At 41.2% G+C, this 26,270-nt stretch overlaps 1 protein-coding gene across 9 annotated transcripts in view; it reads right to left on the bottom strand.

Moving 5' to 3' along the window:
* Positions 1-359: 359 nt before the first annotated feature.
* R3HDM1 (R3H domain containing 1) overlaps positions 360-26,270 on the bottom strand; it is a 132,337-nt gene continuing 106,426 nt past the window's right edge. For 8 of the 9 annotated variants that reach the window (XM_007525021.2, XM_060178041.1, XM_060178043.1 and 5 more), the window contains 8 exons: positions 24,385-24,539; positions 19,217-19,368; positions 13,626-13,729; positions 7,875-8,047; positions 6,820-6,964; positions 3,094-3,176; positions 2,555-2,639; positions 360-1,730 (listed from right to left, as the gene is read on the bottom strand). In XM_007525021.2, coding sequence (XP_007525083.1) covers positions 1,369-1,730; positions 2,555-2,639; positions 3,094-3,176; positions 6,820-6,964; positions 7,875-8,047; positions 13,626-13,729; positions 19,217-19,368; positions 24,385-24,539 — 1,259 coding nt within the window. In that variant the 3' untranslated portion in view covers positions 360-1,368. The remainder of the gene's footprint in view (positions 1,731-2,554; positions 2,640-3,093; positions 3,177-6,819; positions 6,965-7,874; positions 8,048-13,625; positions 13,730-19,216; positions 19,369-24,384; positions 24,540-26,270) is intronic. The other variant, XM_060178045.1, reaches the window with a different exon arrangement.

The raw sequence follows: 26,270 nt of genomic DNA, 5'->3' as shown, positions 1-26,270 counted from the left end.
GATGGGGAAAGCTTTCCTCAGAGTATTTGTACTAATATGGACAATTGGGTGCTTCAATATAGTGGCTAAAAACATGAATTCTTTCACTATCTAAATACAGTCTCTTATTTTTAGTTTAGTTAGTTGCTTTTCAGTCTCATAACTGCCTATAACTGATTGTATTAACATTATGAGGGAACAAAAGTCAGACCCACAAAAATCACTCTGAGAAAGGGATGCTCTGCACAGTTGTAAAATGAGGGACTGTCTCTTTCATCTTCTGTATTCCTAAAAATGAATATTTAAGACAGATTATTAAGTCTTCAATACCGACATTGAGTTTAAAAAGGTGATTTTAATTTACAAAAAAACAAAATTGGTCTATATTTGTAAACATTTATTCTCTTGAACTGAAAAAGGCTTGCATCAGCACACACTGCACAGCCTTGCAAATTACACAGAAGTTGAAAAAAAGGTTCCTTGTTCATAAGTGCAATGAATCTTTGATGGCCAGTGATCCGCTGCAAACAATGGAAACAAAATTTAAACCACTCAAGAAGTTTCCAGCACTTGTCAGATGCATTTCCTTAGGTGACAAAAAATCCACATGGAGGGGAATGCAAGGAAGTGGCCGTTAGTTACTGGAGGGACACTTAAAAAAAAACAGTGGAAGTATTTATTTTTTTGCCTAGAATGCTTCTTGTTCCCCTTTAAATCTAAGTGGTTTGATTAAGAGGCATTCAGAACATAATTTACTTTACACTTAAATGTTCACACTACCTAAATGAATGGATAAGGAAAGGCCCCTATGAGGGAGTTCTGCATTTTTCTAGAAGCTGTATCTTTGTTTAGAGATATAGGGGAAGTGCAATTTTCTATTTGTGGGCTCTCCTTAGTCACCACCTAATCCACCAATCAAACAAGACATGGTTTTGAATTGGTTATTCTAGTCCTGAATTTTTCCTTTACCCCAAATTTCTGTTTTGGGTCATACTGTGCTGGCTGTAACAAAGAAATACAGGTTGCCACTAGTTGTAATCATTTTGAAGAATAATTTGCTGTACAACAGCGCTTTGGATCTGATACAAGAATTCAGAAATATAAAACAAAATAACTATAAAAGTTAGGAGACATTTGAATTGCATTTCCTCAGAAAAAATTGCTAACTCTGTATCACTCCGACATGGATTTCTACAGCCATTTTGGGTGAAATGTGTATTCCCCACGCCCCCCATTTTGTTGGATCACCGACCTGCCTTCTCAGTTAAACACCATGACCACATGTTCTAGGAGTCCCTATCCTGTTAACAGAAACTCCAAATTCCAAGCCAGTTAAAGATGGGAGAAAAGAGGGGAATCATAAAGGTCAAGGGTTCCAAGGTGGTTCTGCTACTGAGAACTTGCCCTTTCCAAAATGTGAAAATCATAGCGCTTCTTGCTTGTTCTCAGCTTAAATTTGTTAACTGAGTTAATTTGTTTCTTCAATGCATTCTGTGCAGCTGAAATGGAGGGGAATGTGGCTAAGACAGTGTATGTGGAAGCCAAGTCACTGGGTTTAGGACGGTCAGAGTTGACAGCACTGTCCCCGCTGCCACAATAAAGGGGGTGACGACGTAGCTGGGGCTGGGATTGGGGGTCTCGAAGCCACCGGATCTTGACACCGATTTTAAAGAGTTCTCCAAAAAGCTTCTCAGCTTCCATGCGAGTTATTCCATCTGGTAGTTCAGTGATTTCCAAAACCTTTCCAACAACTAGAAAGGAAAAGGTATAGAATTAATCCCTGTTATCAAGAAGCTGGGCAATAAGTACTGCAGACCTATATATACCATAGAAAATGAAAGGCATTTTCTGAAAAACATTCAGAGCCACAAAATTGTAATTGTTACGAACATATTTCATTTCTATTCTGGAGCACTGCTCAGCTATGGTGCTAGGGACTGAACCTGGATTCTTTGGTGCCTTAGGCATGAAAATGTCTTTGCACAGCCATTATGCTTCTTCCCATCCCACAGCCCACCACTGTCCACTTATTTATTTATTTAATTATTGGATAGAGATAGCCAGAAATTGAGAGGAAGGGGGGGAGAGAGACAGATACCTGCAGCACTGCTTCACCACTTGTGAAGGTTCCCCTCCTGCAGGTGGGGACTGGGGGCTTGAACCTAGGACCTTGCACACTGTAACATCTTTTATCAATCAGGTGGACCACTACCAAGCCCCCTGTCATTTTTTTTTTTTTTTTAACAGAGAAAAGGAGAGGGAGAGACAGAAATGGAGACACTACTTCATAGCTTATGGAGCCTCCCCTCTCGGTCATCTCACACCCATTTTTTATCCCCTTTGGTACATTCACCCATCTTCAAAGCACCTATATCTTAACTACATCTTCATAACATAAATAAGACATTAAAAGAACATATCTAAGAACACTATATTATAGATAACTTTCAAAGACTTTTTGTGGGACTCCAAGAAGAAGAGGAAAATTCATTTCTTTGGTGTGGTACAGTTTTAAAAACAACTGAGCTGGCTAAGAGTTTATAGAAACACATCCAGTTGCCTTTCAAGGACACACCTGCTTCTCCTGCACCAAGGTCAGTGGATGCAGCTTTTTTAGCTTGTTTCCTTCCACGACTTCCATGCCTGTTGCTGGAATGACCCTGTAGAGTCACAAGCAGATGAGGAGCAAGGTTAATAATGCTAAAAACCTGTTTGCAAATGTTAAAACAAACACCTGAACATGCTCAGTCTGGATTTTGTATGCCAACAGACAAAAAAATTGCAGGCCTTCTAATTTCTCCTTAGGCAGTGACACTTCTTTCTCACTGACCAGTAACATGTTGAATGCCTTCACTAAGCAAAGGCCCCCTAATGGCCCAGTCACCTCCCATTTTTTGATAGTACTGGTGAATTGTTACTTAGCCAAGCAGCACACCACTTTCTACCTTGCTCTGTTCCTAATGGGAGTCAGTGACAAAATTGAAAAGTTAGCTGTCTCAGGCTCACAGCTCCCCATTTTGAAGTATCTACAGGAAGGCCCAGACCCCTTCCCCTCAACAGAACTGTGATGTTCTGCCAACAAAGCCTAGGAGATCGTGCGGCTGGCTTCCACACCTGTTGGGCTGGAATGTGTCCATGCAGAACAGCAGGCGGGTTGTACTGCAGTGGCTGGCCAAGTAACGGGTATCTGGCATCTCCTAAAAGTCAATAAAATTGTTTTACATTTTTCTCTACACAGTTATAAAGTACCTTGCAGCGTTCTCTAAAATTTATTCAAAATAGTTAAGTGGCTGGGGGCTTGGAGATGGCACAATGGATGGAGTGTCCCAACCTTGAGGTTCTTTTTTTTTTTTTTTTTCCTCCAGGGTTATTGCTGGGCTTGGTGCCTGCACCATGAATCCACCGCTCCTGGAGGCCATTTTTTCTCCCTTTTGTTGCCCTTGCTGTTGTAGCCTCGTTGTGGTTATTATTATTACCACTGTTGATGTTGTTCGTTGTTGGATAGGACATACAGAAATGGAGAGAGGAGGGGAAGACAGAGAGGGAGAGAAAAAGATAAGACACCTGCAGACCTGCTTCACCGCCTGTGAGGCGACCCCCCTGCAGGTGGGGAACCGGATGGAGACAGAAATTGAGAGGAAAGGAGACAGAGAAGGAGAAAGAAATAATGAAGCAGCACTGCTTCAACACTTGTTAAGCTTCTACCCTGTAGGTGGGGCCCAGGGGCTTGAACCCAGGTTCTTGTACGTGGCGCACTCTACCAAGTTTACCACTGCCAAACTCCGTAAGTCGCACATTTTTTGATGACTGAAAATTAAGATATTGACATTTCAGAAAAAGGAAAGAACCTGGGTAAACATTAAGCTCTACCCCTTAAAATATCACTAACTGCTAAAAAATGTAGATATACAGAATTATATATACTCATGTATGCATGTTTACATTTTAAAAATGAGAGCGAGAGACAGAACATGAACCAGAGCATCATTCTGGCACTTGCGATTCCCCTTAGACCTTATGCTTGAGAGGTCAACACCTCACCTACTGTGTCATCTCCTGGGCTACAATAAACAAACATTTATTATTTATTTATTTATTGAATAGAGAAAGAGAGACTGAGAGGCAACGGGGAAGCGGGGGGGGGGGGGGACATCTGAAGCACCTGGGGCCGTGTACGATGTAACATGTGAGCTCAATCAGGCGCACTATCACCCAGTCCCAGCAGGAATCTATGTATCTTTCTTCCTTCCTCTTTTTAAATATTTTTATTACACTTTATTTTAATGGGAAAGAGAGTGATACAGAGAGAAAGACCAGAATATTGTTAAGCTCTGGCATATGGTGGCGCTAGGGATTGAACCTGGGATCTCAGAGCCTCAGGTGTGAGTCTTTTGCATATATATTATGCTGTCTCCCCAGTCCTAAATGGATCTTTAAAAAAATCATTTGGAGGGCTGGGTGAAAGGACCCAGGTTCAAGCCCTGGGTTCCCACCTGCAAGGGGAAAGCTTTCCGAGTGGTGAAGCAGTGTTGCAGGTCTCTCTTTATCCCCTTCTCTCTCTCTCTCTCTCTCTCTCTCTCTCTCTCTCTCCCTTCTCTATCACATCCTTCCCTCTTGATTTCTGGCTGTCTATCCAATAAATAAAGATTAAAAAAATAAATAAAAATCATTTGGTTTTGTCTGTTTCTCTACACTTAAGCACTGGTATGGATGAGGACTTCACCTTACATCTTTTGTAGAACAGGGATATAGTAACTCCTCAATAAATGTGGAATAAACTCTTGAATAAATAGGTAACATACATTACTTTAAGAATAGAAACCAAGAATACAGGGGCAGGGAGGTGGTGCATCCGGTGTAGTACATGTGTTACCATGTCCAGGGCCGGGTTCAAGTCCCTGCTCCCCTCCCGCAGAGGGGAAGTTTCACAAGTTTCCTCCTTAAGGAGGTCTGAAAGTGTCCCTCTTCCCTCTTTAATCTCTCAATTTCTCCCTGTGCTATCAAACAAAAAAGGTCATGGATAAAAGTTGATTCATCATATAGACATTGATACCAGTGATAACCCTGGTGACAATTGAAAGAAAGAAAGAAAGAAAAAAAAGAAACCAGAAATAAAGGACAGATTCAAATCATTACATGTTCTAACTATAGAGGAGTGGCACTTAGGAAAAGTTAAGTTTTTAAAAATTAATATATATATATATTTAAAAATCTTTATTTATTTATTGGATAGAGACAAACAGAAATCAAGAGGGAAGGGGGTGATAGGGAGAGAGACAGAGAAACACCTGCAGCTCTGCTTCACCATTTGTGAAGCTTTCCCCCTGCATGTGGGGACCGGGCGCTCAAACCTAAGTCCTTGCGCACTGTAACGTGCACTCAACGAGGTACGTCACCACCTGACACCTTATATGTCTTTTAAAAAAAAAAAATTTATTTATTTATTTATTCATTCCCTTTTGTTGCCCTTGTTGTTTTATTGCTGTAGTTATTATTGTTGTCGTTGTTGGACAGGACAGAGAGAAATGGAGAGAGGAGGGGAAGACAGAGAGGGGGAGAGAAAGATAGACACCTGCAGACCTGCTTCACCGCCTGTGAAGTTACTCCCCTGCAGGTGGGGAGCCAGGGTTCGAACCGGGATCCTTAAATTGGTCTCTGAGCTTTGCGTCACCTGCACTTAACCTGCTGCGCTACAGCCCGACTCCCTATATGTCTTTTTTTAATATTTATTTTCCCTTTTGTTACCCTTGTTATTTACCATTGTTGTGGTTATTATTGTTGTTGTTATTGATGTCGTTGTTGGATACGACAGAGAGAAATGTAGAGAGGAGGGGAAGACAGAGGGAGAGAGAAAGACAGACACCAGCAGACCTGCTTCACTGCTTGTGAAGCGACCCCCCCTGCAGGTGGGGATCAGGGGCTTGAACCTGGGTGCTTGTGCACTGTGATGTGCATGCTTAACTAGCTGCACCACTGCCTGGGCCCCCACACCAATTTTTTATTCTTTACTTTTTAGGCAGGGAGATACAGAAAGAGAAAGGAGAAAGATCAGAAAACTACTTTACCATGGAGCTCCTCTAGTGCCATCTATAGTACTGCCATGTGCTGGGACTCTTAGACCCCAGGGCCTCACATATAGTAGGGTATGTGCTCTATAGGTTGAGTTATCTCTCAGTCCCCTACTTTATTATTATTATTATCAGAACACTGCTCAGTTCTGGCTTATGGTGGTGAGGGGGCTTGTACCTGGGACTTTGGAGCCTCAGGCATGAGAGTCTCTTTGCATAACCATTACGCTATCTACTCCCGCCTTATCAGCAAGACATTAAAGTTAGTGATATAGTGTCTGTCCCCTACCTCCTTGCTCCCCCTCCGCCTCCTCTCTCTATCTCTGGAGTTAATAATTAATAATGATAATGGAACTTCATGTGCCTCTGTTAGGGTGAAAATGAAGATAGTATCTTCTAAAAAAAATAGTAACAGGGAGTCGGGTGGTAGCGAAGCTGGCTAAGGACAGGTGGTACAAAGCCAAGGACCAGCTTAAGGATCCCGGTTCAAGCCCCCGGCTCCCCACCTGCCGGGGAGTCACTTCACTTGTGGTGAAGCAGGTCTACAGGTGTCTGTCTTTCTCTCCCCCTCTCTGTCTTTCCCTCCTCTCTTCATTTCTCTCTGTCCTCTACAACAACAATGACATCAATAACTACAACAATAAAAAACAAGGGCAACAAAAGGGAATAAGTAAATATTAAAAAAAAAAGTAACAAAAGTATATCACAAAATGATCAGAATGATTGTCTTAAAAAATTCTCTGTATCTGTGCCCAGTTTTGGACATACTTACCTTGCCCAGGTACAAAAGTTCTAGAAAACTGAGATATGATGGAAAGTGGTGGTCCAGAGGGACGTACAGTTTTCAGGGTGGATAGCTGAGCTGGTGCTGGAGACTGAGCTGGTGAAATAATGGGGCTACTAAGTTGAGGGCTGTGCTGTAATTACATCAAGAAAACAGGTAAACATCTTAGTTAGGCTTTTTTTCCCCCCAAATTTCCCTTTGGAGAACAATTTTTATTCTAACTACAAAAGTATTTTTGTTACACTATTGCAATATGTACTCACAAAACACCTAAACATTATAGAAATATAGAATTTCAACTCCCAAAGACAAATACTTTTTTTTTTTGAAATGGTTTTTAAATATATTTATCTATTTTCCCTTTTCTTGCCCTTGTTGTTTTTCGTTGTTATAGTTATTGTTGTTGTTGTTATTGTTGTTGTTCTTAGATAGGACAGAGAGAAGTGGAGAGGAGGGGAAGACAGAGAGGGGGAGAGAAAGAGAGACACCTGCAGACCTGCTTCATCACCTGTGAATCGACTCCCCTGCAGGTGGGGGGCCGGGGGGCTCAAACCGGGATCCTTAAGCCGGTACTTGTGCTCTGCTACACCTGTGCTTAACCCACTGCGCTACCGCCCGACTCCCACAAATACTTTTTTTTAAAAAAAGACTAGTTATTATGCACACATATTTTCAAAAAGATCTATACATTTATTTAGTATTGAGAGAAGGGGAAGAGATAAACAGATTACCATTCTAGCATATACTGTGCTGGACATTGGACTTGGGATTTGATGCATGCAAGTTCTGTATCTACTACTGACCTGTCTCCCCAGCTACCATATACTTATTTTGAAAACTGGGAGTACACTGCACACCAAAGTTTTGAATTTTTTTTTCTACGGGGCTTTCACATATGTGTAACTCTACTGCTCCCAACATACTCTCTCTTTTTATCCAGATAGAGGATGAGAGACATAAGAGAGATTGAGAGAATAAATAAAAGTACAGCTAAGTCATTAAAAAAAAAAGTAAAATGGTAATGAACAAAAGAAGCATCTTACCTGAACAATAGTGTCTACATTACTAAATTCCACACACTTTTGTCCTCTCTGGTGATCACAATAATATTTATTTTGTTTCCACTGTGGAGGTGAGTGGGCACGAGATTGCGGGTTACTTGGAACATTTAGTTGCATCATCACCATTCCTCCACCAGGTGGCAGAGATGGCACAGCTGAAAAGCAGAAATAAGACGCTGCAATCAGAACAATTTAGCCACAAGCTGAAACTTAAAAAAATTTTTTTGAAAATTATTTATTTAGCCTCTAGGGTTATTGCTGGGGCTCAGTGCCTGCACCATGAATCCACTGCTCCTGGAGGCCATTTTCCCCCTCTTTTGTTGCTCTCGTTGTGGTTATTATTGTTGTTGTTGATGTCATTCGTTGTTGGATAGGACAGAAAGAAACAGAAAGAGATGGGGAAGACAGAGGGGGAGAGAAAGACAGACACCTGCAGACCTGCTTTACTGCCTGTGAAGTGACTCCCCGGCAGATGGGGAGCCGGGGGCTTGAACCAGTACCTTTAGGCTGGTCCTTGCACTTTGCACCACGTGTGCTTAACCTGCTGTGCTACTGCTGGACTCCCAGAACTTTTACTTATTTATTTTTTAAAAGATTATTTATTTATTTATTCATGAGAAATGATAGAAGAGAGAAAAAGAACAAGACATCATTCTGGTACATATACTGCCAGGGAGTGAACCCAGGACCTCACGCTTGAGAGTCCAAAGCCCCATCCACTGCCACCTCCTGGACCACATAGCTGAAACTTTTAAATATTAAGATAACTGTACTAATCTAACATTCATGAACAAAATTTTGTTGTTGGGTATGCAAACTGAATTTCTGCGCTAATATTTTATGATATAAGCATTATGTGGGTAAAAAATTAAATTTGTGGTGTCACAAAAAAGAGGTAAAAACAAGCAAGCAAGGTGGGGGTAGATAGCACAGTGGTTATGCAAAGAGGCTCTCATGCCTGAGGCTCTGAAGTCTCAGGTTCAGTCCCCCTCACCACAATAAGCCAGAGCTGTGCAGTGCTCTGGTGTTCCTGTCTGTGTCTTTCTCTCTATCTCTCTCAAAAATAAAATAAATAAAATACTTAAAAAAAAAAACAAACAAGCAAACAACTCACAAACTGAAACTTATACAACAGACATCAACATCTGACTTGTCCTAAAAATAAGTGGTCTAGGGAGTGGGGCGGTAGCACAGGTGGCGCAAAGCACAAGGACCGCATAAGGTTCCCAGTTGGAGCCCCTGGCTCTCCACTTGCAGGGGAATCACTACACAGGTGGTGAAGCAGATCTATAGGTGTCTATCTTTTTCTCCCCCTCTGTCTTCCCTACCTCTCTCCATTTCTCTCTGTCCTATCCAACAATGACATCAATAACAACAACAATAATTATAACAATAAAGCGAGGGCAACAAAAGGGAATAAATAAATAAATACATATTAAAAAAAAGTTACCGGGGTCAGGTGGTGGCGCAGTGGGTTAAGCGCACATGGTGCAAAGCGCAAGGACCAGCATAAGGCTCCCGGTTCGAGCCCCCGGCTCCCCACCTTCAGGGGAGTCGCTTCACAGGTGGTGAAGCAGGTCTGCAGGTGTCTGTCTTTCTCTCCCCCTCTGTCTTCCCCTCCTCTCTCCATTTCTCTCTGTCCTATCCCAACAATGAACAACATCAACAATGGTAATAATAATAACCACAACGAGGCTACAACAACAAGGACAACAAAAGGAGGAAAAATGGCCTCCAGGAGTGGTGGATTCATAGTGCAGGCACCGAGCCCAGCAATAACCCTGGAGGAAAAAAAAAAGTTACCATTTCAGCTAATCAGTTTCATGTAGTGGAAAGTTTACGAAGCAGGATTAGGAAGCATTTCATTATACCGAAAGTGTTATAACTATGGGAACATGATTTAGGCTCCCCTTTTTTATGTGGAGCTTGAGTATGAGCCCAGAGCCTCATACATGCTAAGCAGCTTTTCTGGCTCAGTACTTAAAGACCTGCAGTGCTGCTTCAGCACTCAGGAGGCTTCTCCTTCCTGAAGGGAGGAAGCAAGGGCTTGCTTGAATCCAGATCCACGTGCAATGTTACATGTGCGCTCTACATACCGTGCCACTGCCTGCCTCACATATCCTCTCTCTTTATTGCTCCCTCCCTCCTTCTCTCTCTCTCTAGTAGAAGACAGAAAGAGGACAGGCACCACAGCACTCCTTCACCATCCCATCTGGAGTTCTCTCTGATGCTGTCCTCGGTGGCCCTATGTGGTGTTGGGGCCTCACAGACAACAAGGCATATACTGTACCAGGAGAGCTATCTCCCCATCACTATTTAACAAACATGTTTTGTTATTGGGGGAGGGGGAGAAGGAGACTTAACAGACCTCTGTGGTAGACTTTATTTTAAAAAACTTATTTATTAACGAGAGGGAAGATATAAAGTATCACTATGATATGTGTGATATATATGCCAGGGATCAAACTTGGAAATCTAGGCTTGTAGGTCCAAAGCTCTGGTCACTGTGGCACCTGCTGGCCTGCTGTTTATTTTCATGTATTATGTTTTCCCGAGAGCATTCCTCAGCTCTAGCTTATGGTGGTACAGGGGATTAGACCTGGGGGCTCAGACACTCAGGCACAAGATTTTTTGCATAACCATTATGCTCTCTTTCTAGCTCCTGGACTGATATTTATGACTTTTTAAAATTTAATGAGAAAGAGAGAGAGAAAGAAAGAGAAGGGAACCAGAGCATTACCCTGGCACATGTGGAGCGAGACTCAGGACTTCATGCTTTAGAGTCCAGTGATTTGTTTAGTGTGCCACTTCTACAGTCCCTGATTTTATTTGCTTTATTTTAATGGGTGGGGACAGGCCAGAGTACTGCTCAGTTCTGGCTTATGGAGGTGCTGGGGATTGAAAATGGGACTTTGGAGTCTCTGGCATGAAAGTCTTTTTGCTGAACTATTATGCTGTCCTGCCATTTATTATTACTTTTTAAAGATTAAAAAAAATATTTATTCCCTTTAGTTGCCCTTGTTGTTTTATTGTTGTAGTTATTGTTGTTGTTATTGATGTCATTGTTGTTGGATAGGGCAGAGAGAAATGGAGAGAGGAGGGGAAGACAGAGGGGGGGAGAGAAAGACAGACACCTGCAGACCTGTTTCACCGTTTGTGATGCAATTCTCCTGTAGGTGAGAGTCTGGGGGATCGAACCAGAATCCTTATGCCGGTCCTTGTGCTTTGCGCCTGTGCTTAAACCGCTGCGCTACTGCCCGACTCCCCCATTTATTATTTTAAAAAGTGATTTATTAGTGAGAAAACCAGAATGTGACTTTGGCACCTGTGACACCAGGGACTGAACTCAGGACCTCATACTTGAGCCCAGTTCTTATTCACTGCGTCACCTCATGGACTATATCACTATTTAAAAAATTGATTTAAAAAAAAATGACTGAGGGGAGTCAGGCAGTAGCACAGTGGGTAAAGTGCAGGTGGCGCAAAGCGCAAGGACTTGGCATAAGGATCTTGGTTCGAGCCCCCAGCTCCCTACCTGCAGGGGAGTCGCTTCACAAGCAGTGAAGCAGGTCTGCAGGTGTCTATCTTTCTTTCCCCCTCTGTCTTCCCCTCCTCTCTCCATTTCTCTCTGTCCTATTAAACCACAATGGCATCAATAATAATAATTACAACAATAAAGCAAAGGCAACAAAAGAAAATAAATAAGTAATAAAAAATCTTAAAAAAAAAAAATGACTGGGACTGGATTGTGGCTCACCCTGAGGAGTCCACATCCCACCAGATGGGAGTACTCAGTCCCCACTGCAGGGGATGAAATTCACAAGTGGTGGAGCAGTGCTGCAGGGGCCTTTCTCTGTTTTTCTTCCCTCTCTTAAACTATATAGAAAACTGAAAATGAGCCAGTCATTTATTTCATATTAAGTAGACACAGAATTTCACACTGAGAGAGAGACAGACAGAAACATGTGATGTCAGGGCTCAAACTGGAAGCCTCAAGAGTGGCTTTCTTCCTTCAAAAATTTTTTTATTATCTTTATTTATTTATTGGATAGAGACAGTCAGAAATTGAGAGGGTAGGGGAGATAGAGAGGGAGAGAGACCTGCAACACTGCTTCACCACTTGGAAAGCTTTCCCTCTACAGGTGGGGGCCTGGGGCTGGAACTCTGGCAGATTTTTCTTTCTTTTTTTATTAAATGCTTTAAAAATTTATTTATTTATTTCCTTTTGTTGCTCTCGTTTTATTGTTGTAGTTATTCTTGTTGTCATTGTTGGATAGGACAAAGAGAAATGGAGAGAGGAGGGGAAGACAGAGGGAGAAAGAATGGTAGACACCTGCAGACCTGCTTCACCGCTTGTGAAGTGACTCCCCTGCAGGTGGGGAGCCGGGGGCTCAAACTGGGATCCTTACACGGGTCCTTGCGCTTAGTGCCATATGCGCTTAACCCACTGCACTACCGCCCGACTCCCTGGCAGATTTTTCAAACACAACACTTGGTAACTGCACAGTAGAGATAAGTAGGCTATGTCTATTAAAAAGTTTTCTTATTTAATTTTTATGTGTTGATTTTAATTTTATTTATTTATTATTGGATAGAGGCAGAGAAACAGAGAGTAGAGGGGGAGACAGAGGAGGAAAGAGACCGAGAGACCCCTGCAGCCCTGCTACACCACTCGTGAAGCTTCTCTCTTACAGGTGGGGACCAGGGGCTTGAACATGGGTCCTTATGCACTGTAATATGTGCAAGTGGGCACCACCACTGCCCAGCCCCTGCAATGTCTATTTCCTTATCTGATTTTTTAAAGATTTATCTTTTTACTTTACTAGAGCACTGCTCATCTCGGCTTATGGTGATGTGGAGGATTGAACCTGGGACCTTAGAGCCTCAAGAAGTAGAGTCTATTTTTTTATCACCATTGTGCTATCTCCCCCACCCTGATTTATTTTTCTTGTGTGCTGTAGCACTAACAGTATTCGGGACATGCACTCTGTCTGCCACTCACTTCTGTGTAAGGTAGCAACCTGTATCCTGCTTTTCCAGGTCACAGTTTGCTCTGCAGTAAACAAAGTAGAAGGGCTGGCAAAATAGCTCACTTGGACATGTAGTGCTCTGCCACGTGTGTGACCGTGACTCATACCTGGCCCCATCACAATGAAGGAAGCTTTAGTGCTATGGATTTCCCCTCTATGCCTCTGTCTCTATCTGAACAAGCCAGTCAGAGTGGTGAAGCTCCTAGATAGACAAATAAAAAAAGAAAAACATAACAAAGCAACCACATAGTGATAATCTTCATTTCCCTAAAAGTAGAACCAACTTGAAGGGTTGACTTCTGGGGCCAGGTAGTGGTGCACCTGGTTGAGCACATGTTACAATGCGCAAGGACCTGGGTTCAAGTCTCTGGCTCTACCTGCAGGGGAAAAGCTTCATGAGTGATGAAGCAGTGCTGCAGGTGTCTTTTTGTCTCTCATCCTCTCTATCTCCACTTTTCCCTCTCATGTTCTGGCTGTCTCTATGCAATAAATAAATAAAGATTAAAAAAAAAGGAAAAAACCACTTTGTTAAGGGTTGACTTCTTGGGGACATGTCTCAATTCTCCTTTCTCAGACAGAGAAGCACATGCTATTAGTAATTTGTTTAATAGCTCAAGTTGAAAAGTTTTTTTTAGAAATACATAAGAAATTTTATTGTTTATGTGGGCAAATCATCATCATCATCCCCATTACATACTCATACCTGCACACTGGTGGTTTTGAAGCTGCTGGGAACTGCAAGGTGAAGTGGACCGAGGAAATGGTATTTGTTCTGATCCTGGGTGCTGCAAATAACCTACTGATGAGCTATAGGAAAACAAAACAGCACAGTGAGATGGTGGTGACTGTCAAGGTTCCCTGAATGCACAATTCTACAACCATACTTAATGAGATTATTTTTGGGGGCCGGGCAGTGGTGAACCTGGTTAAGCACACATACTACCATGTGCAAGGTCCCGGGTTTGAACTCCTGCTCCCCATCTGCAGGGGGGATGCTTCATGAGGGGTGAAGCAGGTCTGCAGGTATCTTTTTCTCTTTCTTCTTCTTCAAAATATGTCATGGGGCCAGGTGGTGGCACATCTGGTTAAGTGTTCACATCACAGTATGCAAGGACCCAGGTTCAAGCCCCCGGTACCCACATAAAGGGGGAAAGCTTCACAAGTGGTGAAGCAGGGCTACCAGTGTCTCTCTCTCTCTCCCTCCCCCACCCCTCTCAATTTTTCTCTCTCTCCAATAATAAACAAATACAAATATTTAAAAAAGGGGAAAATGTTATGACAAAATGGAGGAACTAGAGTTGATTATACTTAGCAAAATAAGTAAAGAGATGAAAGACAACCACCAGATGGTTTTACTCATATGCAGAATATACAGATCTAATACACATGAACTTGCCAAAACAATAACCTCCCCAAACAAACAACAAACCCAGAAGCAAGCAGACTCTTTCTAAGACTTGTGAGAGCTATGGTGGTTATCCTTGGGAGTAGGAGGGTGACGGTACAAAACTATGGTGGTGGGACTATACACTGTAATCTTACAATCTTGTAACCTATTAGTCACAAATCAAAGTAATAAAAAGGAAAACATGTGTCTTGGCTTTTCCAAAAACTCAAAATTAGTTTTTTAAAATTTATTTACTTATAAAAGAGAGGGGATGACAAACAGAGAAGCTGAGCATCAGCCTGGCATATGCAGTGCTGGAGGTTAAACCTAGGGCCTCACACACGCAAGTTTGCACTCTATTGACTTCATTTGATTCAGAACAGGGCAATAAGCCCAGGTGTTCTTTTTTCTTGGAGTTAGCTGAACTTTTTGGATACTATGAGTTTATAATTTTCATCAATTTTTGGAAAAAAATTTAGCCATTACATATTTTTTGTTTTTACCACTACGCTCTCTCTCTGATACCAATTATATATAGATTTGCCCTCCCAAAGGTGTTTTTAAAAAATATTTATTTATTTATTCCCTTTTGTGTCTTTGTTGTTTTATTGTTGTTGTTGTTGTTGCCGTTGTTGGATAGGACAGAGAGAAATGGAGAGAGGAGGGGAAGACAGAGAGAGGGAGAAAAAGATAGACACCTGCAAACCTGCTTCACCACCTGTGAAGCAACTCCCCTACAGGTGGGGAGCCGGGGGCTTGAACCAGGATCCTTACACAGGTCCTTGTGCTTTGTATCACCTGTACTTAACCCACTGCCTTACCGCCCGATTCCCACAAAGGTGAATTTTTAAAAAATATTTTTCTTTAAATTTTATATCACTATTATTTTAATCAGTTTCAGTGTACTGGATTCTTCTCTTTATTGGCCTACTTTCTGCACAATTGATTCTGTTACTGGATGTAAGGGATAGCAAGATTTAACCTTGCTGAATGGTGGATATCTGTATTTTTAAAATAGTATTTTTGACTTGTTTTCTGGGTCACAGTTAAGCTACTGAGAAACAATTTGATCCTCTTGGGGGCTTTCATTTTTCAGGAAGGGTAGGGGTAGCTTTAATGATAGGCTAATTTGAGTATCCTTTTCACCTTCCCATTGAATGTATTATGAGGTTTTAAGGCATTAATGTGAGGAATATAAAGTATTCCAGCTTCCCCTCCCTCCTCTTTCATCTTATTAAAATAAATAAAATATTTTAAATAAAATATTCCAGTCTTTGTGTGAGCACCAGGGATTGTTAGGTCCATTTCTTTCCAGTGCTCGGTCTCTTGATTGTGTGGGTTTTGTAGCTATATGTGCAAATCAACTAAGATTTGAAAGGGTCTGTCTACAGATCTCAAGCTCTCTTTGTAATAACCCTCTTTTCAGTATTTTGCTGTAAAACATTAGCCATCCTGGCTGCCTCAAACTCCTAATTTTATCTCCTAAGTGTAGAGATAAGCCCTTTTTGCAAGTTAGAGCAATCATAACATTCATTTTGCTTTCCCTCTCTCAGAGTTTATGGTCCCTCTCTGTCTAATAAAAACTGTTATTTGGGGGCATCTTTCATTTCTCCCCCCATCAGGGCTTTGCGCCTGCATTAGTTCATTTATTTCTGGTAGGCCTGCCTTTCCCAACAGGGACAGAAATGGAGGGAGAGGCAGGAAGAGAGGCAGCACAGCTCCGCTCCACAGCAGTAAAGCTGCTCCTGTGCAGGTGAGTGAGGGCACCTAGCTGTGCCCTGGCTCAAGGCAAAATGTGTGCACTACTTGGTAAGCTACTTCCTGAGAGAATTTTTGCTTATTACTTTTTTTTAAAAAAGGTTTTATATATTTATTAATGAGAAAGATAGGAGGACAGAGAGAACCAGATGTCACTGTGGTTGGTACATGTGCTGCCAGGAATTGAACTTGGGACCTCATGCTACAGAGTCCAATGCTTCATCCACTGTACCTCCCTCCAGATCATTAATTTATTATTATTATTATTATTTTGCCTCCAGGGTTATTGCTGGGGCTCAGTGCTTGCACCATGAATCCACTGATCCTAGAGACTATTTTTTTCCCTTTTTGTTACCCTTATTTTTTTTTAATTGTTGTTGTGGTTATTATTGTTGTTACTGCTATTGTTGGATAGGACAGAGAGAAATGGAGAGAGGAGGGAAAGACAGAGAGGAAGAGAGAAAGACAGACACCTGCAGACCTGCTTCACCCCTTTGAAGCAACTCCCCTGCAGGTGGGGAGCCAGGGGTTCAAACCGGGATCTTTACGCCGGTCCTTGCACTTTGTGCCATGTGCACTTAACCCACAGTGCTACCGCCTAACCCTCCAGACTATTAATTCAACCTGGGTGTGCCACAGCTCATCCCAGGAGGGCCTGTTTTTAAGATTTCATCAAAGTGCCTCACACTGACCCTGACATAAATAAGTAAAAGGAAAAATCAGCACACTCCCAAGAACAAAACACTTAGGATGTCTCAGAGGAGCACATCCAACACAAACCTCTTTTGCTTCTGAAACTTGGTCTGTCTCAGGAGACTGCATATCATCTAGAATACATGTGGCCTGAAGAAATAATCAATTAAATAGCAAATAACTCAAGACTTGTGCTGTGAAAAAAAATCACTGTGGGTTTTTAGAAACAATTTGGAAAACTTGAAGATGTGAAAATCTAAAATATAAAAGTACACAAGGAAGATTATTAAAACCACTCTTGTCCTTGTTTTTCTAAGAAAGTTTTTTCCTTAAATATCTCTATTATAGTTCTTTTACACACATGTATGTATATATATATATATATTGGGATGTCAGCCAAGTCATAATGTGTTTTCTTTTTTTAAAATACCTGTAGCCCTGCTTCACTACTTGTGAAGCCTTCCCCCTGCAGGTGGGGACCAGGGTCTTGAACCTGGGTCCTTGTGCAATGTAATGTGTGCATTTAACCAGGTGCACCACTGCCTGGCCCCCATAGTGTTTTTCTATGCAAAAATGGTAAAAGAGATGATGAAAGAAACCATAGCACTAAAGCTACCTGTAATGTGTTGGGGCTCCAACCCAGCAAAGCAACATACCTTTTAATGGGGGTTGAGAGTGGGGGTTATTTTGATGGTGTTTTCCCCCTTAAATATATAAAAGACTACATTTCTCTCAAAATGTAGATATTTCAGTAATTCTCAAATTACTTTTTTTACTGGCTTTAATACAGAATTCTGATTCAGAATCTGAATTGGCATTATAGATACCCCCCCTTTCATAAGTTAAAAAAAGAGGTTCATAGAGGTATGACCCCCCTCTTCACTGAACTTAAACTCGCTGCACTTCCATATTCATTATGTTGCAGCACTACCTCAAAAGAACTAGGGTTCAATCTGATGTGAAAGTTCAACAAAACCAGCTGAGCCTTGTCATCATAAGTCCAAACACTGGCAACCAGACTCAGAAAGGAAAAAAAAAAAGTGAGCTACTTTGTGTGTAAGTGTGTGTTTCTGACAACTAAAGTAGCAGCCAAGTCCAATTCTCCTGAGCATATTAAAAAAAGCAAGTGTATGAAGTCTTTATTCATCTATAAATATAATCTTTAACCATGCCAGGATGACAACCTCTTATCAACAATTATAACTTAAGGCTCCTTTTGAAAAAAGGATGTCATGAGAATAAATGAAAGACTTTAATAAATTCTGAACAATGGACAAAAGGTACCGAAATTAACAACTACTATTTTTAACACATGAAGCTTATCCAAGAAGATTTTGCTCTGATAAGCTAAAGTAGCTAATAGAATACCAACTGATAGTAAGGAAGTATAAATTGATGAATATAGAACTAGTATCATTGCTTCTCTTAAAAAGTCCCTCCACTGATGAAAAATGAGTTCCTTGGAACCTGAAAAAATGTCAGCAAGATATTCTACTGTATTAAAAAAATCTCTAGACCCTAAGACTATGGAGAACTATTATCCATTTGGGTAAGTAAAGCGGACTAGTCTAATTTTACACTGTTGAGACAATTTGACTTTCCTTTGATATACAGAACTCTGCTTACAATGATTTTTATTAAACATTAGAAAAATATATTATATTGGGTCAAGTGCACATGGCAAAGCGCAGGACCAGCATAAGGATCCCGGTTCAAGCCCCTGGCTCCCCACCTGCTGGGGAGTTGCTGCGTAAGCGGTGAAGCAGGTCTGCAGGTGTCTTTCTCTCCCCCTCCTCTCTCCATTTCTGTCTGTCCTAACAACGATGACATCAATAACAACAATAATTAACTACAATAACAATAAAACAACAAGGGCAACAAAAGGGACAATAAATAAAGAAAATACATAAAAATAGATTATATCATACTGCTGTGCATATGTCCCCTCAGGCTAGTGCCAGTTCCCGTGAGAGTTGGGACACTCTCGGAGCGCCTGTTCCGCCATGTTGTCCCCTCAGGCTAGTGCCAGTTCCTGTGAGAGTTAATATGATATTCTCGAAGTGCCCTTCCCAACCAATCCTGTCCCGGCTCATTACTCCTGGTTTTTGCCCTATAAAGCCCTTCTTCTTCCGTCCCTCTCTCTCTCTTGCCCGGTTTTCACCTCAGTGGTTAGAAGCAGAAAAGGGTGCTGCGTGAGGCGGCCATTTTGGCTAGCTCCATGTGGCCCAAACCACTGCACTCTCACCCAACTCTGAGGTGCCCACGCGAATAAAGAATTATGTTCCCTCTCCGCTCTGGATCTCTCTCTCTCTTTCCTCCACAGTGCAGCCGACATCATATATTTTCTATCTTATAAGTTTATGTGAGCCTTGCTAACAACGTTAAAGCTAGGAAGTGACTATTCCCTTGTTAAATGCTAAGAAGCTATATAATTAGGTTTCTCCGTCCATACTCACCTTAAATTATTTTGCTGGCCAGATGGAATGACACTATAGTAAACTGGCATTCCTGCTGTGGGCATAGATCCTTGATTAGACTGATTAGAGAACATAACAGGCTGTTGATATGTCTGATGGGCAACTCCTGGAGAACCCTGAGGCAGTGAAACCTAAAATTTAAAAGACAATTTAAAGGGAGGAAGGTTTTTTTTAAAAAACTTTGTAAGTGTTAAACCAGGGAGATAGGTACAAGATAGGGCATATACCTTCCCCTACACAGAACAACACTACCTGGGAGTACGACAGCATCAGGGAAAGTTCTGGTACTGTGGTCTTGGTCTCTCTCTCTCTCTGTTTCTCTCTAAATTAAAAAAAAGTTCGCCTGGAAGACACACACACACACACACACACACACACACACACACACACACACACACACACACAGACACGTAGTGAGAGACAGAGAGAGAGAGAGAGATAGAAAGGGGTGACTCTGCAAATGTTAATGTCTCAAGTCTACATAAATTTTGCGATTTTTTTTTTTCAAAACTACTCAGCTCCAGCTTTTGGTGGTGCAGGGAAATGAACCTGGGATTCTAAAGTCACACATACTAAAACATTTTTGTATAGCCATTATGCTATCCATAATTTTCTTAAAGATTTTTTTTAAGGATTTTATTTATTGATGAGAAAGATGGGGGGGGGGAGAACATATTAAACTTTGGTACATGTGCTGCCGAGGATTGAATTCAGCACCTTATGCTTGAGAGTCCAATGCTTTATCCACCTCCCAGACCATCTATCCCTAATTTTTTTTTTTATTTATTTGCCTCCCGGGTTATCGCTTTGGCTCGATGCCTACACTATGAATCCACTGTTCCTAGAGGCCATTTTTCCCCTTTGTTGCCCTTGTTTTTTACTGTTGTTGTTGTTATTATTATTATGATTGCTATTGCTGTTGGATGGGATAGGACAGAGAGAAACCAAGAAAGGAGAAGACAAAGAAGGGGAGAGAAAGATAGACACCTGCAGACCTACTTCACCACTTGTGAGGTGACCCCCCCTGCAGGTGGGGAGCCAGCTGGTCCTTGCCCTTTACGCCATATGCGCTTAGCCCATTATGCTAAGCATAAAATATAAGGAATAAGTTAAAACTACCAGTAGGTCAAAGCATTATCACTTGATTTCTGTGTTTTTTTTCAGACAGCTCTTTTATTTTGTAGAGTGTTGCAAGAGATGCATTCTCACTGGGCTACATTCCATGTCAAGCCAGCTAGAGATTTTGGTCATCTCTTCTTCACTGAACAGTACACGAGGCATGTGGAAACAATGTATGTGTATATGAGTGTGTGAAAAATGACTTTTGTTCCTCAGTAACAGTTATTTTATTTACTTACTACTTAAACACAGGTACAACTTCACCACTTTTATTCATTTTTATGTCAGTTGACAGAGAGAGAGACAGAGAAAAAGAAACAACACCAGAGTTTCCCTTCTGATGTGGCACACTCATGAGTAAAAGCAATTAAAGAAGAAGAAGAAGAAACCATTTCCATATATGGATGAACACTTAAGGAGGAAAAGAGCAACAAAGTTTATCTTATATAGAAGGAAATAAAAAACTTAGGCTGGGTGTGGTGCCAGTGAAATATATTGGGTCAGAAAGAATTTTGGAGCTAAAGATAGCTGCATGTCCGGGGGCCAGGCAGTGGCCCACCTGGTTAAGCACACACATTAGTGTGCTAAGACCCAGGGGCAAGACCCTGGCACCCAACTGCAGAGAGGAAGCTTCACAAGTGATGAAGCAGGGCTGCAGGTGTCTATCTCCTCCCCCCTCAATTTCTCTGTCTCCATCCAATAAAATAAAAAAAGATATCTAGATGGGATACTGGTCCCATCATTTTATTATCCATGATTTCATTCTACTGGTTCTTCTATGTCAGGAGAAGTATCTCTCTCTCTCTCTCTCTTTTTTTTTTGCCTCCAGAGTTATCACTGGGGCTTGGTACCAGCACTATGAACACACTGCTCCTGCAGGCTATTTTTTTTTCTTCCTATTTTTGTTGCCATTAGATAGGACAGAGAGAAATCCAGAGAGGAGGGGAAGACAGGGAAAGAAAGATGGACACCGACAAACGTGCTTCATGGCCTGTGAAGTGACCCCTCCTGCAGGTGGGGAGGCGGGGGCTTGAACCGGGATCCTTAAGCCGGTCCTTGCACTTCCCGCTATGTGTGCTTAACCGTCTGCACTACAGCTTGCCCCCTCCACCCCTGAGAAGTATCTCCATCCACAGGATCTAGCACATGAACAACAAATCTTTCAGTTATCTACATAGAAACCACATGGGCACAACGAGTTCAATTCTCTACTTCAGCTTTCTTTCTTTTTTTTTTTTTTTTCTTCTTCTTTTCCTCCTCCAGGGTTATTGCTGGGCTCGGTGCCTGCACCATGAATCCACTGCTCCTGGAGGCCATTTTTCCCCCCCTTTTGTTGCCCTTGTTGTAGCTTCGTTGTGGTTATTATTATTGCCCTTGTTGACGCAATTCGTTGTTGGATAGGACAGAGAGAAATGGAGAGAGGAGGGGAAGACAGAGAAGGGGAGAGAAAGACAGACACCTGCAGACCTGCTTCACCACCTGTGAAACGATTCCCCTGCAGGTGGGGAGCCGGGGGCTCGAACCGGGATCCTTAACGCCGGTCCCTGCGCTTTGCGCCACATGCGCTTAACCCACTGCGCCACCGCCCGACCCCCTACTTCAGCTTTCTTATGTATACAGCTTTTAAACAGAAAAGACATAGATATAGTGGTTTCTTAATTTACAAATGTGTTACAACAGAGTCAGGTTACAGCAAAAGAATATGAAGGCTTCTGATGATTTATTTTGATATTAGTAACAGCACTAGTGATGAAAATGGGAACTAACAGAACTGAGTATTTACTACTGTGTGTCAGGGTCTAAGAACTTTCTGTTTACCAATACATTAACCAATACCTATAAACACTATGGGTGAATAGCTACTGAACTCTAGCGCTTTGTGCCTGTCTGATTCCACTGCTGGAGGCAGATGTTACATATAAGACAGAATGGGAGAGAGAGAGAGAGTAAGGACATTCTCCCACCACTTACAAATTATCTCCTGGTGCATAACCCGTGCCCTCATTCATGGTAAATATACTGTGTGCTCTACTGAGTAAGTAGTCTCAGCTCTGGAAGTTAGACTTTGAATTCATACCACTGGGCTCCACAGTCTTGTTATTTTTATTTTTTAGTATAATTATTTATTATTGGATTGGGATAGAGGGAAATTGAGAGGGGTGGAGATACAGAGGGAGAGAGACAGAGAGACACCTGCAGCACTGCTTAATCACTCGCAAAGCTTTCCCCCTGCAGATTGGGACCAAGGGATTGAACCTGGGTCGTTGCACACTGTAATGAGTATGCTTAACCAGGTGTGCCAAAGTCTGGTCCCCAAGTCTCAGTTCTTATTAGTCTGATTTACAAATTAATCACTCTAAGATTATAAGTTTTGGTTGTGCTTTAGTTAATGTATATGAAAAGAGAGAGCTAGAAAAGCCAACATAATTCAGTTTAGATGATTTCAGCTAATAATAATTTATTTCAGAATAAATTTGTGAGGTCAGGTAGTGGTGCACACAGTGGAGTACACATGCTACCATGTGCAAGGACCTGGCTTCCACTGGTTCCCACCTACAGGTTGAAACTTCATAAGTAGTGAAGCAGCACTGCAGGTCTCTCCTCCTTTCCTCTCAATCTCTCTGTTTCTATCAAAAACAAAAAAGACAGGGAAAAATGGCTGCCAGAGCAGTGGATTCACTGTGCAAGCATCAAGTACCAGCAATAACTTCAGTGGCAATTAAAATAACTAATTAGTAACAACAAAAAAAGGTACCAAAGAGAGGAGGAACGATACTTCAGAATGTACAACAAAATACACTATTTTAAGAGATAGCTAACGGTTTTGTATCTTTTCAGAAGACTTCTGTCCTAAGTCCCTAGGCTATTCATAACTGTATTTCATTATTTCTTTAATTAGCTATCTATATACCAACTTGCTAATTTGTTTACATGTGATAAGAAAAACTGGATGTAGATTTATATCTTAAACTAGATTGTGTGTTTTTTTTTAGATACTGAAATGACATGAGACATACATACCATATATATATATGACTCACAAAAACAAACCCATTTGGAAACTATTTCAGTTCCCCTAGGATTGATGTAAGGGAAAAGCATTGAAAACTCCATATTCTTGTCTATTCTATAAATATATATGTTACTCTATAAATATATTTACAACCTACAGTCTAACTCATCAACATTAATAACTTCCTCCACCTATTTTCCTTCCATTCCATGCTCCTAAAAAGTTGAAAAGAACAAGACACTCATTTATATATTTACAGATAACATCAGATATAATTTATATGCCAAAAGCAATGTCATTCAGTTATTTGTAAAACACAAAGTGATTAAATTAAGCAACAAAAATGGGACTAAAACAAACCAACTATAACTATTGAAAATCTTAAGACTATAAGGTCATGGATTACAGATGCACCTTCTCTATATTAAAGGGGAGCAGACAAGATACACTGCACCTACTAATACTTCTTACTCAGAATCACCTCTACCCAAAGATAAGAGTAGTATAGTAATGTGGGATAGAGGCAAGATGGCAACTAACTAGTAGTGCCATAACTATTCTCTGTCAACCGGAGCCAACAAAACCCACATATATGGAAACTAGAGGAACCACTAATAACTGGGATAAGCCGTAAACCACAAAAAAGCCCAACCAGAAGAACAGAAGCTGAGGGAACTGTGAGCAGAGGCAAAGACAATTTAAAGCAGATGGTACGATGATGCCAACCTGACTTCTCTGGGTAGATGACCTCACCAATGTGTCCTGGAACCCCACCTTCCCAGAGCACCACTCAAGTTGGGAAAGACAGTAACAGGTTGGGAAATATGGATCGACCTGTCAACGTCCAAGTCCAGTGGAGAAGCGATTAGAGAAGCCAGACCTCCCACCTTCTGCAACCCATAAAAATCTTTGGTCCATACTCTCAGAGGGATAAAGACTAAGGACCCTTCCAGTGGAGGGGAGGGAATATGGAACTGTACCCCTCTTGCCCATCCCCCCCAATCCTGTAATGTACCTGATATGATGGCACTGAAGGATAGGGGATCATCACTCCTTGGATCTGATTTCCAATGCTATTTGACTGGCCACCAACGAGGCTCTGACTCTGGGGTTGCTGGACTCCAACTATTCCTTGGTAGTTTTGCTGCTGGTTAGGCATAACTTGATAACCTGTAATGGCAGAGTAAATTAATCCCTGCTTTGAATTAAATTTATTTCACATAGGAGGATTTTTTATATTTTAAGAAAACTGTGTTTTAAAAAGACAGAATTTACCAAAGCACCACAGCTTCTCTCAGTGCAGTGGTGCCCGGGCTCAAAGCTGGATCATGTTCATGACAAAGAAAGCCCACTAAGTGAGCCGTCTTGCTGATCCTCAAAAACCTTTTTGAGAGCTAATTTGAAAATTTTACTATGTACACAACCTAAGTCAGTTACACCCCCCCATACATTATACATTTAAATAAAATGTGTATACAAAGACTTCTTTTGCAGATTAGGAAATTTATAGGATTACAACCTTTGTCTTAACAGAAAATTACTATTCAGGATATATGATAATATGTTACAATAATTAGTTTTGGGGGACCAGGATGGTTACATAATTTTCCGGGCATAGTGAAAAGAAAATACTCCAGCATTTTAAAAGTTATTAAGAATTTCAAGTTGATAATACTATAACAACAAAAAAAATAGAATGCTTCATTATTTGCATATTATGCTTATGTAGGGACATGCTAATGGCACCCATTCTAGTATGTGAGCTATTGAAGCAAAATGTCACCAGTACAACGTTAAGCCATGCATGAAACGTTATTTAACTGCAGAGGCTGCATGCCCATGAGGCTGGACCTATAGGACACTAAAGCCCCACACAAAAGGGAGTGCATGTTTATTTTTATAAAATAGTTGCAGGTGGGAGTCGGGCGGTAGCGCAGCGGGTTAAGCGCAGGTGGCGCTAAGCACAAGGACCAGCGGAAGGATCCCGGTTCGAGCCCCCGGCTCCCCACCTGCAGGGGAGTCACTTCACAGGCGGTGAAGCAGGTCTGCAGGTGTCTGTCTTTCTCTCCCCCTCTCTGTCTTCCCCTCCTCTCTCCATTTCTCTCTGTCCTATCCAACAACGACTTCAATAATAACTACAACAATAAAAACAACAACAAGGGCAACAAAAAGAATAAATAAATAAAAATAATTTTAAAAAAATAAAAATAGTTGCAGGCATGGAAAATCTCATCAAGGTATGTAAACATTAGAAATGTGTTAAAGGTACAAAAAAAAAAAAAGGAATTTAAACTCTTTCCTTCCTGTATTATTATAAGTTGCCAGAAAAATGATCCTTAAGATTCTTGTTGCTATAGTTCATATCTGTTACCAAAAGACCTGAAAGACAACTACTGGATGGTTTTGTTCATATGTGCAATATAAAGAATTAACAAGTTCATGATACACATTAAAAAAAAAAGAGGGGTAATTAATTTTACTAAGACTTAAGGGATAATTCTTCCTTAAGCTGGAGGCACTGTTGATAACTTTAGTAAATTAAGATTATAAATTTACACTTACGATATGAGTTTATTAGTTACTCAAATAAGAATTGGCATAAGTTTTGAGTTATAAATATAAACTGTACTTTGTCTACTGATCCTAAGAGGACTTTTTTTTTTCTCAAGAGGATTTCTTGAGGTTAATTATTATTAGCTCAAGACAACATAAATTATAAAAAACTACCAAAAAAAAAAAAACACAAACATTTTTTTTCCCCATTGCTGTTCTTGCTGCTATTGTTGTTGGATAGGACAGAGAGAAACTGAGAGGAGGGGAAGACAGAGAAAGACACCTGCAGACCTGCTTCACCGTTTGCGAAACAACCAGGCCCCTGCAGGTGCAGAACCAGGGGCTCAA

Source organism: Erinaceus europaeus, chromosome 18 (assembly GCF_950295315.1).
Source record: "Erinaceus europaeus chromosome 18, mEriEur2.1, whole genome shotgun sequence".
Taxonomy (NCBI): Eukaryota; Metazoa; Chordata; class Mammalia; order Eulipotyphla; family Erinaceidae; genus Erinaceus; species Erinaceus europaeus.
This window is presented reverse-complemented; position numbering and strand designations above follow the sequence as displayed.